This window comes from Diabrotica virgifera, chromosome 9, assembly GCF_917563875.1.
Source record: "Diabrotica virgifera virgifera chromosome 9, PGI_DIABVI_V3a".
Taxonomy (NCBI): Eukaryota; Metazoa; Arthropoda; class Insecta; order Coleoptera; family Chrysomelidae; genus Diabrotica; species Diabrotica virgifera.
In genome coordinates this window covers 116295997-116308169 of record NC_065451.1, presented here as the reverse complement: position 1 = coordinate 116308169, position 12173 = coordinate 116295997, and the positions used below count along the sequence as shown (strand labels likewise).

The 12173-nt window shown below is 33.2% G+C and overlaps 2 protein-coding genes across 2 annotated transcripts; one reads left to right on the top strand and one right to left on the bottom strand.

Annotated features, from left to right (window-relative positions):
• Positions 1-3742: 3742 nt before the first annotated feature.
• Positions 3743-6218, top strand: LOC126892237 (uncharacterized). The gene is made up of 3 exons (XM_050661732.1): positions 3743-3989; positions 4113-4506; positions 5329-6218. The coding sequence occupies exons 1-3, from the start codon at positions 3919-3921 to the stop codon at positions 6154-6156; spliced, it is 1293 nt and encodes a 430-aa protein (XP_050517689.1). The 5' UTR covers positions 3743-3918; the 3' UTR covers positions 6157-6218.
• On the bottom strand, positions 4531-6805 carry LOC126892238 (uncharacterized). The gene is made up of 2 exons (XM_050661733.1): positions 6264-6805; positions 4531-5218 (listed from the first exon to the last, which is right to left on the bottom strand). Exons 1-2 carry the CDS (start codon positions 6618-6620, stop codon positions 4604-4606), a joined length of 972 nt encoding a protein of 323 aa, XP_050517690.1. The 5' UTR covers positions 6621-6805; the 3' UTR covers positions 4531-4603.
• Positions 6806-12173: the final 5368 nt, after the last annotated feature.

Sequence of the window (12173 nt, the reverse complement as noted above, 5' to 3'; positions counted from 1 at the left end):
AACCACATGCGATATTCCTCAATCCGACCTGGAAGAAAAGCTTATGGCCCAATCATTAATGATAAAAAATGTATCAAATACAATCCATCTGGGACCATAGAAATAAAAACTGATCATAAAGGAGAATACTTACAAGTCCCTATCAGACCAAAGACTATACCAACAATTTTGGACTATCCACCTTTATTTCTATCGTCTCCTAAAATAAAAACGGAGAAATGGCAACCTTTACAAGATCTAAAATCGACATTACCAAAAGATACGCATTTATTGTATGATGGCCTTTTACACGGATAGATCTTTTTATTTTGTTCGATTTGACATACTTATGAAATAATTTTTATTTGTTGTTTTTTTGTTGTTATTTATTGAAGTTTTAATATTGTGTTTTACTATTTTATATTAGCATGAATAAAATGTTTCATACAGTGTGTCTGCGTAACTTGGAACCATATGGGAAACTTTTTTAATATCAATTTTACGAAAAAGTTATTCTTCATAAAGTGCTCTGCATCATCTAAAACCTAAATTTTATCAATAATATACGAGGTATGTCCAAAAATATGAATTTTGCTCAAGCGTAAAGTGCCTTCATTTCACAATATCAAAAATTGTTATTAAGAAAAGTTGTTTGTAATTAAAAATTGTTATAATATGCATTTACACTCGTCTAATTGAAAAAAAAAGTTTTCAAAATTTTCCTCAAATTACGGATACCCAACATCATTTTTATTTAAGATAACTCCGTTATTATTAATTTTGCGAAAAAAAGTTATTCTTTATAAAAATGTCCATATAGTAAAAAAACTAAGATGCAATCATAAGATATCAATTTTTTTCAATTTTATACGAGGTATGTCAAAAAATATGAATTTCGCTCAAGAGTAAAATACCTCTATAGTTCACAATATTTCAACTAGAAGGATGCAACTGCATATTGAAAAATAGTTTTTAATTCTCAACAACTTTTTATACTAACAAATTTCAATATTGTGAAAAATAAAGGTACTTTACTCTTCAGCGAATTAGACTATGCAGAACGTTTTATAAAGAATAATTTTTTTCGCAAAATTAATAATAGCGGAGCTATCATAAATAAAAATGATGTTGGGTGTCCGTGATTTGAGGAAAATTAAAAAAAAAATTCAATTAGAAAAGTGTAAATGCAGATTATAACATAATTTTTAATTACAAACAACTTTTCTCAATGACAATTTTCGATATTGTGAAATATAAGCACTTTACTCTTGAGCAAAATTCATATTTTTTGACATACCTCGTATATTATTGATAAAATTTGATATCTGATGATCGCGTCTTAGGTTTTAGACTATGCAGAGCACTTTATAAAGAATAACGTTTTTTCGTAAAATTGATATTAAAAAAGTTTCCCATATGGTTCCAAGTTACGCAGACACACTGTATAATTAATGTTTATGCTTAATATGCTTATTTTTAATAAACAACAACTTCTAAGTTCACAATAAATGAAAATCAATATCTCCTATGAGTAACACTACGTAAAGCAATAACTCCTATCTAGCCTAACAAAACTAAACTCAATTAAATATTAACTTTTTCATAATAAATAAACACCTCGCTTTAACACAGATCATAAAACACAAACAAACAATTGAAAGATATTAAAATGTTATACTTACACAGTTTTTTGTCTCTCCTGAAAAATTTAGGTGAAGTCACATAGGACAGGGGTCACCAATTATATTTCCTGAGGGTCCGTTTCGAAAACCTATGACAATTCCGGGGTCCGGAGTTAACACTACCTGTCTAGTTGTTCCAATTCGGTAAACAAATCAGAAGAGTGCAGTGCGAAATTTTTAGGCAGAAATTGTTTTTAACTGTTTTTTAATAAATCCAAAACATCACCTTTTTTGCTCCCGAAAATATGTTTTTAGCATTTTTGGGTCATCTTAAACAAAAAAGATTTGCTGTTATTTTTCTCAAAACTTGATAGATTTCAAGTTTTAAGCGATTTATAAACTGAAAAATGCGAAAATAATCATTTTCGAAGCTTGAAAATTCATGTGTGCATTATTATTTTTGCGGTTGTTAAGTTCCTAAATTGAAGTTTAAACATCCAATTTCACGATTCTGATGAGTTATTGGGGTTTATTTCAATTTCGACCATTTGTTTTTATTGGCGTATTTAATTAGCACATTGGCAATAATTAATTGAATAAATAAATAAATCATCAAGAAAAAAATATGTTAATAATAAATTATAAAATTTTAATAAATGTGGAGTATTTGTTGGGCATTTTTTGCATAAGTACGTATAATATGTATAATAAGTGCGACAGAGACGGACCATAAATTGCGATGTGCGGCGACTTAAAAGTCGAGTGGACTCGCATAATTAACAATTAAAAAACAGCGGTCTATATTAAAGTAAGTCCCGATTACTCGTTAGAATCTTTAAATTCAATTTATAAACTTCAATTTAGGCACATGGCAACCTGAAAACTAATAATTTACATATGAGTTTTCAAACCTCGGAAATGCGTAGGTATTTTCACATTTTTCAGATTTTAAATCGCTTATAAGTCGAAAACCATCAACTTTTGAAAAAAATGACGAGACTTTTTTCAAATACAATTTTCGGGGCTAAAAGGTAATTTTGAATTTGTATAAAAATATTGTTTTGCCCGGCATCCCGGGCCCCTTCTGATTTGTTTAAGGGGACATTTTTGAACAGGAATGCACAAAAAAAAACGAATGAGAAAATTTGTCATTCTTTACAAAATTAAATTATCAGTGAGAAAAATTACATTTTTTATTATGTACAACCTGTCTGAAGTTTGGAGTGAGTTTGGTGCAACTGATTCTCATTGGGGAGTTGAGATTTTATCTGTTACCTGAGATCTGTACCGAGTTTTAATAAAGTTCATTCTTGATAAACCGGCTTCGCACACATAAGTTTAGTCAAACATAATATACAATTTCATGGTCAAACATTTTCAAAATTGCCAAACGCTATATTCTGAATTTAATGACGGTCCGCAAAAAGTAGCCCACGGTCCGGATGCGGACTAATTGGTGACCCCTGACATAGGAGATATTGCCAAGTCACCGACAAAATGTCGAAACATTCACAACAGTTGATGTCTCCGAAAACTTTATCCAAGAAACAAAAGATGCCACCCTATTGGGAATAGTTCAACCATTAACAGTAAATCAACGAAGAATTTTCCGCTCCAGTATTGTCATAACCAATGAAACATTATACATACTTGGTCAGAAAATACAACCACAAACAACCCAAGAGATTCAAATACCCAGTATAGTACCAATCAACTAAAGCCACAATACTCCATATTGTTGAGAAAATTAGAAGTCCCAAGAACGCACGGACAAATACAACCAATCGAGAGACTCAATCTTCAACCATTAGTATCGCTAGGACTTAGTTCATTTTCTACATTCTTAATAGTCCTTGCCATAGCGATTATTACATACATAATAGCAATAAAAAGACAACGACTCTACAAATTGTTGTTCAGTCGGAAAATTCCAGCCCAGCAAGCTCTAGCTCTACAAAAACTTCTTGAATCTTCGCCAGCGAAGAATTCGCTTATGGAGGAAGGAGAAATATTACCACAACCACGCTACTGAACCCTTTATCAAGAGGACTTGGACCACGGTCATTAATGCCGGTTTTCCACCAGAGAGACAGTTTTTAGAAACACAAACAGAAACTTTTTGAACGAAAAAAAAACAAAAACAAAACTGAAACAATCCCAAAACTCTTGTTTCCATTTAGCGGACTTCATTTTGTTCGAGTTTTGTTTTTGTTTTCGGTCCTTTTCCACCGGAAAACAAAAACAAAACACAAACTCGTGTCGACAACAACATTTCTTGTCGCGAGGAAGTCAAAGCAGTTTTTCTTTAATTAAAACAATGTTTTTTTCTCAAGAAGATTTTTTTATTCTTAGTTGTGGATGGTTAATATTGAAGTCATTGGAAAAAAAGTAAGTAAATATAATTATGTTCGGTGTACTAGCTGTTTACTAGCCAAATAATCACTTTAAACGGTACATATATATTCTTTAGTAAATATAATTCATAAATGATAAAACAGTATTGTTTTTTAGGAGAAGAAGAAAACGCAAACACAGATATTGGGTTCGATCACTTTTATCTAGAAGAGTGAACGATGGTGCTGCACAATTGATGAACGACATCCAAAATGATGACTTTGGGTTGCATGGGGAACTGCGCTCATCTTTTCATAATTTTGTGAGAATGTCTTCCTCTGATTTTGAAGAACTAATTACATTAATTGGAGGAAAAATTGCCAAGTTAAATACAAACTTCAGAGATTCAATTTCTATTAAAGATCGATTAGCAGTAACACTGAGGTTCCTTGCAAGTGGGGACAGTTATCAAAGCTTAATGTACTTATGTAAAATATCTGTTCCCTCCATATCACGAATTATACCAGAAGTGTGTGATGCCCTAAATGAAGTTCTTAATGATTACATAAAGGTAAGCAATTAAAAATACTATATATTTTATTTATTTCTGATTATTAAGAAGAAAAACGAAATTAATACATTTTAACTTACTTTTAATACATATTTTTTTAATTAATGTCCTGAAAAAGTGATGAAAAAGCTTCTTTTAAAATACTTGTCTCTCCTTGTATTGGGTTGAAATCATTTGTCTCGCTTAAAGTAATTACTTGAACTTTCTGTCCTGACATTGCACTTGCTGATGAATTGTCAGATATGACAGCCCATGACGGTGTGGAAGGTGAAAGCATTGGGGTGCAACTGCTTTGTGGAAGGTGGGACCTGCGAGCATCAAACAATATATTTGTAATCTGCTGTTGCACAGTAATCCTTGAGTATTCAGTTTTTAAGCTTCTAATATTATTAGCTACCATCTCTCCAAATACGTCATATTCATCACGCTCTTTTTTTTCATATACTGATTTCATCATATTAAATACTTGTGTGCTTTCACTTTCATTGTCTTTCTCCACATTTCTATTGGTTTTCTTTTTGGGTTGGTTTTTTGATGTAAACTCATTTTCAGGTGCATTTGAGGTTGAAGCATTTTGCATACAAAACTTGTCAGTTTCCAATGGTGTAGCAGAGTTTTCAACTTTAGATCTTTCAGGTTCATCCTCGAGGTCATGGATGTCAACAGAATTTTGGGTCTCCGTTTGAGGGTCGTCATCTGAAGATTCACTTTCCTGAAAACAAAAAACTTGTATAATTTTATGCTAATCTGTATAAACATTGCTCAAATTATGTTCGTTATGTTAATGCCAAAATTATAAACAAATTATTCTTTTTATTTTAGGTGCCCACCAACTCAGCACAGTGGCAAAAGTTGGCGAATGATTATAACACTAGATGGAACTTCCCAATGTGCGTGGGAAGCATGGATGGGAAGCACGTTGTCATGCAATCACCCAAATATAGTGGAAGTGAATTTTTTAATTATAAAGGCACATTTAGCATAGTTCTCTTTGCTGTAGTCGATGCAAACTACAATTTCGCCTACGTGTACATTGGTTGCCAAGGGCGTATATCAGATGGGGGAGTTTTTAAAAATACCGGCTTTGCCAAATCTTTGAGCAAAGAAATGCTTAACTTACCCGAAAACGCATCCCTTCCAGAAAGAGAGAAACGTGTACCGTATGTTTTTGTAGCCGACGATGCTTTTCCCTTATCACCAAATATATTGAAACCGTTCTCCGGACACCAGGATCGCGGATCTATGCAACGCATATTTAACTACCGTCTGAGCCGAGCAAGAAGAGTGGTCGAAAATGTGTTTGGTATATTGGCCTCTGTGTTCCGTATTTTCAGAAAACCTATACTACTAGAACCACCAAAAGTAGAAAAAATTGTGCAAACTTCTGTTTTATTACATAATTACCTGCGCCGAAATACCGAATCAAAAAATACTTATACACCACCGGGGTCATTTGACGTAGAAGATATAGATTCGGGAACTATTAGAAATGGATCGTGGAGGAATGAATCACAACCAACTGCATCAATGTTACCTCTAAAACCTGTGGCTAGGAAATCTTTGCAAGAAGCACAAAATATAAGAAATGAATATTGTGAATATTTTATTTCAGACCAAGGACAAGTACCCTGGCAATTAAAATATGCGTAAATAAAGGGGATTATGTTAGCAATTTGTAATTATTTATTTATTTTCTTTTTTTTTTGTGAATACCTAAATCCCTTAAAATGTAAGTAAACAATAAACAAAAAGCTTACCTCATATTCTCCACCGATTTGAACGCCTTTTCTTGGTTTATTTTTATCATGCATAAAACTCATTGCGTTATAACCAAACCACCTGGGTATAAAATTCTGACCCGCGCCAGATTTTTTTATTTTTTTATAGTTTCTTCTTTCACGTAGGTATTGTGACGTTATGTTTTTTATTTTTCTGGCTATTTCCAGGTAATTGGTGTCAAACAATTGGGCAATTTGTTTATGTGAATCCACTTTTGCAATCCTATTTTTATAGTTGGCATCCCTTGGGTACCACAAATTTCTATGTTCCCTCAAGGCATCTATGAGGGTACAAATTTTTTCAGTAGTCCACTCCTTTTTACCACCTTCAGACATGATCTGAAATAACCAATGAATAATGTATATTATTTATTTAATAACCATGGTAATATTATTAACGAACTATTCAATTAATTACTATCTAAAAAAAGGAAAAAGTTTGTTTACATCTGATCATATGGGTCACTATATCATGTACAAAATTCAATATTTACCCATCTTGCTTTTTTGAACATTTTGTACATGAGATCAAAACAATTTTTAATTTATAAAAATATCTTACAAAAACAACAGGCTACATAAATGGTAAATAGATTTCACTTAAAACTAATTTTGCTATAAAATAAAATTAACTTGTTACAATAATCTATAGGATGGTTCTGATAAGATGAAGTAAATATTCATTTTACCTTTATTTCTTTGATAAGAAACATCAGCTGTATTCATATACATTTATTTTATGTAAATAGTATTTATATAAAAAAATACATTATTTACTTACCTACAATTTGGTTCAATTCAACAAATATTGATAACCTGGCTGGTTATATTAATATTATATTATTATTATATTATTAACCTTGTTGGCTACAAGTATAAAAACAAGAGAACAAAACACGACTGTTTCCACTAAACAGACTAAAACAGGCTACAGTTTCAAAACATGTCGAAACCTTTTGATGTTTACCGCTACCGAACGGGACACGATAAACAAAACTGCAACTGTCGCAAAACACGCCAGTCTTCAAAAAGTTTCCAAAAAGTTGCAGTTTTGTTTTATTCGACACGAGTTTGTGTTTTGTTTTTGTTTTGTCCGTTCAGTGGAAAACCGGCATAAGATAGTGTAAACTTATAAAAAGACATTTCAGTTAGTCAACAAGCATTCATGTTTCAGTCATCATTCAGTCTAGATGACTGTCAAAATTTTTAATATTATGGATATAATTCTAAAATTATGATATTACAATAATGAAATAAACAGGATTGAATGTTTCAAATATATTCGTTGATGTGAATCATTAGAAGTTATTGATAGTGTGAAGATTATGGCATTGTACTTCAAATTATGGTTAAAAAACTGCAATATCAGATTATGTTGTGATTTTAGTTTCCAGAGTGTATAAAACTGCTCTACGCATATACATTATCATTTATTTGTCATAAGTATATTATTAATAAAATGAATAGGTGACGAAAAAAAAAACAAAAACTGGAGCCCGCCAAAGCATTTCTGAGGTTTGCGGTGCCACTGTGCCGTAACGGTTGCTTATACGAAAAGAATGCATATGACTTTATTTGTAGAGCAAATAGTGGTCTTTATTTCTGTATAAGCGTTGTTTCGAAAAAATATATACGTAATGAGAAAATCATAAAAACATGCTCGCCAAACTTATTTTCAGGCATAGGGGTAGTTTCCGCAGGGATGTTGCAATAACCATAATATATAAATGTATTTATAAAAAACCCTACTGATGGAGTAGGATTTTTCCTTACCCCCTTTAAAGGAATGAAAATGGGTATTCCGTGGCAAATCTTTTAAAAATAGTTAGTCTCATAATAAGCACCCCCTTGATATACCAAAAAAAAAATAATACCGGACTTGTGTCGAGTTTGCGAAGTTTAATCTCTGTTTCCTACACTAATATACTAATCAAAGAAACAAAAAAAATTTGTATAGTAAATAATGGAAAGTGATGATAACGAGGTCGTTGCTGTTGTGGCAACTCTTTTATTACTGTCCAAAAATCATAACCATAGTACATAATATTTGGTTGCAAACGAATTAAATAATCATCTTGCTAAATTTCAATCATTTTATAGAATAAATATTCAAACATTTACATTGTTTTATTGTGGGTCCTGGCATAAAAAAACGATATTTTCTTGTTATTGTCTATTCGAGTATAACTTCAGGTTATAATTATTGTACAACACTTCGTTCTGCTCCATCACAAAATCCAATACAATATTAAATTCTTGTTCGGCATTCATTTTACGAATATAATTAATTAGTTATAACAATGAAACTGATATCGAAAAATAGAAAACGTCCTATTTCATGAAACACGTGTCAAGAAGATAAAAATGTTTCATGGGCATGAATCACACTCGTTTCATAGATATGCGGACGTCTATTTGTTTAGCAGTGTTTTATTTCCATGAAACGTGTTTCACGTTTCATGTTTCTGTGGTGTGCGCCTTCGGAAGATAAAAATGTTTCACACGCATGAATCACACTAGTTTCATTTGTATGCGGACTTCTATTTGTTTAGCATTGTTTTATTTTCATGAAACGTGTTTCACGTTTTATGTTTCATGTTTCTTTGATGTGCGGTTAACCTAAGGCTTCTAAAATTTGCAAGCCAGATGGATGCTGCAGTGAAGACAAAGGGAGGGAATTCTAAAAAGTTGCAATTCACAACCCCTGTCTGCAGCTTGGTAAAGTTCCAACGGAAAATGGTACTCTATAGGAGTGATATATATATATATATATATATATATATATATATATATATATATATATATATATATATATATATATATATAGTGGCTAAAACACCCCCGTGGGGGTAGCGCCGCCTTTACAGGCTCTCTAGATCCATGTTTTCGAGGTGGATCAGTCCTCCGTTCTTCTCTTTCTTAAACTGCATTACATATCCGGTTCCAGCTCCTTCTGTCTCTTGCTTTTTCTTCTGCATTTCTAATACCCATGCCCTCTAGATCTCGCTTCACCTCTTCCAACCATTTGGACCTCGGTCTTCCTCTTCGTCTCCTTCCGGCCGGAGACCACTTTGTCACTATGTTTATTATCGCTTCTTCTCCTGCTCTCCATACATGCCCAAGCCATCTCAATCTTTGTCTCTTTATTCTCCTGACTATATCTTGCCCCTTCAATTCCTCATTTATTTCGTTATTTCTTCGACACCTGTATTCACCCTCTGCTGTTTTTATTGGTCCTAATATTGCCCGAATTATTTTTCTCTCAGTTCTTCTCAAATATTCTTCGTCTGTCTTGGTCATTGTCATCACTTCTGCTCCATACATTAATGTCGGTCTAATTAACGTTTCATAGAGCCTTAATTTAGTAGTTTTTGTTAATATTTTGCTTTTTATCATTTTTTTGTTGGCTTGGAATGCTCTATTTATTGCCAATGTTTTCTCTTTTATTTCGTTTTCTCTTGTTCCATCACGACAGCATGACTCCTAGGTACTTATATTTACTTACTTCTTCAAATTTGTATCTTCCCACTTTAACCTCTCTATTAGTAGGATTTTTCCCTAATCTTAAAATTTTTGTTTTGTTTTCGTTAATACTCAGACCCACTGTTTTTCCTTCTTGAATGAGTTCCTCTACCATTTGCGTTAATATATCTCTTCTCTTTGCCATTATCACAACGTCATCGGCATATGCTACAATTTGACCTCCTCTATTTCTGAGTGTACCTTTGTTCATTTTTCTGGTAATATATTCTATTGCCATGTTGAATAGTGTTGTGGATAAACCATCACCCTGCCTCACTCCCTTGTTTGTTTCAAACTCTTCTGTTTCCCCTATTTGCGTTTTTACACTCGCTCTGGTATGGCTCATCGTCATTTTTATAAGTTTTCTTAATTTAAGCGGTACCTGTAGCGTTTTTAATATTTCCAATAGTTGGTTTCGTTTGATGGAATCAAAAGCTTGTTTAAAATCTACGAAAAGTATTTCTAAGTTTATGTTAGCTTCGTTCGCCTTCTCCATTATTTGTTTTAAAATGTATATCGCATCTATTGTGGATTTTCCTTTCCTGAATCCACATTGATATTGACCTATCTTATTCTCTGCTGCTTCCTGTAATCTTCTTTGTATTATTGTTGACAATACCTTATATACTGTACTCAGTAATGTTATTCCCCTGTAATTTTGACATTCTTGTTGGTTTCCCTTTTTATGTATCGTTATTATTTGGCCTGTTTGCCATTCTTTTGGCATTTTTTCTTCTTTCCAGATGTTTACTATCAGTTTGTGTATTTCCCTATGCAACGGTTTCCCTCCTAGTTTTATGAGTTCGCTGTTTATGTTATCTTTCCCGGGATATAATTAACGAATATAATTAATTAGTTATAACAATGAAACTGATATCGAAAAATAGAAAACGTCCTATTTCATGAAACACGTGTCAAGAAGATAAAAATGTTTCATGGGCATGAATCACACTCGTTTCATAGATATGCGGACGTCTATTTGTTTAGCAGTGTTTTATTTCCATGAAACGTGTTTCACGTTTCATGTTTCTGTGGTGTGCGCCTTCGGAAGATAAAAATGTTTCACACGCATGAATCACACTAGTTTCATTTGTATGCGGACTTCTATTTGTTTAGCATTGTTTTATTTTCATGAAACGTGTTTCACGTTTTATGTTTCATGTTTCTTTGATGTGCGGTTAACCTAAGGCTTCTAAAATTTGCAAGCCAGATGGATGCTGCAGTGAAGACAAAGGGAGGGAATTCTAAAAAGTTGCAATTCACAACCCCTGTCTGCAGCTTGGTAAAGTTCCAACGGAAAATGGTACTCTATAGGAGTGATACTAATATAAAATAAAAAAAATAAAAATGTATAACATTTTTATTCAGTTGCAATGCAAAAGCAAAACAATCTTACTTTTAACTTAGAACACGGAGCGCAGTCCAGCAATCTGAATCGACGATTTTCGACTCTTATTGGAGTCATCATCGGTGAGGCGTAGGCCTGCTGCTCTCGGCTCGAAGTGACCAAACCATGAAAGATTATCCCCACATTGCAACTCACGTGTATGGATTAGGTGACTAGCGTCATCTGGCAATTGAAAGGTAAAGTTTTCAATCCCAATAGCAAAATTAATAATATTGAAAAATATTAAAAATATTACTAAAATATTTTTAAATTGAAAACGTATTGGTCCATTTCCCTGGTGACACCTCCAAGGCTTCTAAAATTTGCAAGCCAGATGGATGCTCCAGTGACGACAAAGGGAGGGAATTCTAAAAAGTTGCAATTCACAACCCCAGTCTGCAGCTTGGTAAAGTTCCAACGGAAAATGGACCCCGTTACTCTATAGGAGTAATACTAATATAAAATTAAATAAAAATGTATACCATTTTTTTCAGTTGCAATGCGAAGGCAAAACAATCTTATTTTTCACTTAGAACAGGGAGCGCAGTCCAGCACTCTGAATCGACGATTTTCGACTATTATTGGAGTCATCATCGGAGAGGCGTAGGCCTGCTGCTCTCTGCTCGAAGTGACCAAACCATCAAAGTTTATTCCCACATGGCAACTGGCGTGTATGGATTAGGTGACTAGCGTCATCTGGCGATTGAAAGGTAAAATATTAAAAATATTACTAGAAGATTTTTAAATTGAAAACTTATTGGTCCATTTCCCTGGTGACACCTCCAAGGCTTCTAAAATGTGCAAGCCAGATGGATGCTGCACTGAAGCCAAAGGAAGGTTCCGTTGGAACTTTACCAAGCTGCAGACGGGGGTTGTGAATTGCAACTTTTTAGAATTCCCTCCCTTTGTCTTCACTGCAGCATCCGTCTGGCTTGCAAATTTTAGAAGCCTTGGAGGTGCCACCAGGGAAATGGACCAAT

Bases quoted from the DNA above. Each gene is read 5' to 3' on its own strand.
- LOC126892237 (XM_050661732.1), top strand. From the start codon at position 3,919: ATGTTTTTTTCTCAAGAAGATTTTTTTATTCTTAGTTGTGGATGGTTA. The intron at 3,990-4,112 runs GTAAGTAAATAT...ATTGTTTTTTAG, and splicing joins TTGAAGTCATTGGAAAAAAA to GAGAAGAAGAAAACGCAAAC. The intron at 4,507-5,328 runs GTAAGCAATTAA...TTTTTATTTTAG, and splicing joins TTCTTAATGATTACATAAAG to GTGCCCACCAACTCAGCACA.
- LOC126892238 (XM_050661733.1), bottom strand. From the start codon at position 6,620: ATGTCTGAAGGTGGTAAAAAGGAGTGGACTACTGAAAAAATTTGTACC. The intron at 5,219-6,263 runs GTAAGCTTTTTG...TTTTGTTTTCAG, and splicing joins AAATCGGTGGAGAATATGAG to GAAAGTGAATCTTCAGATGA.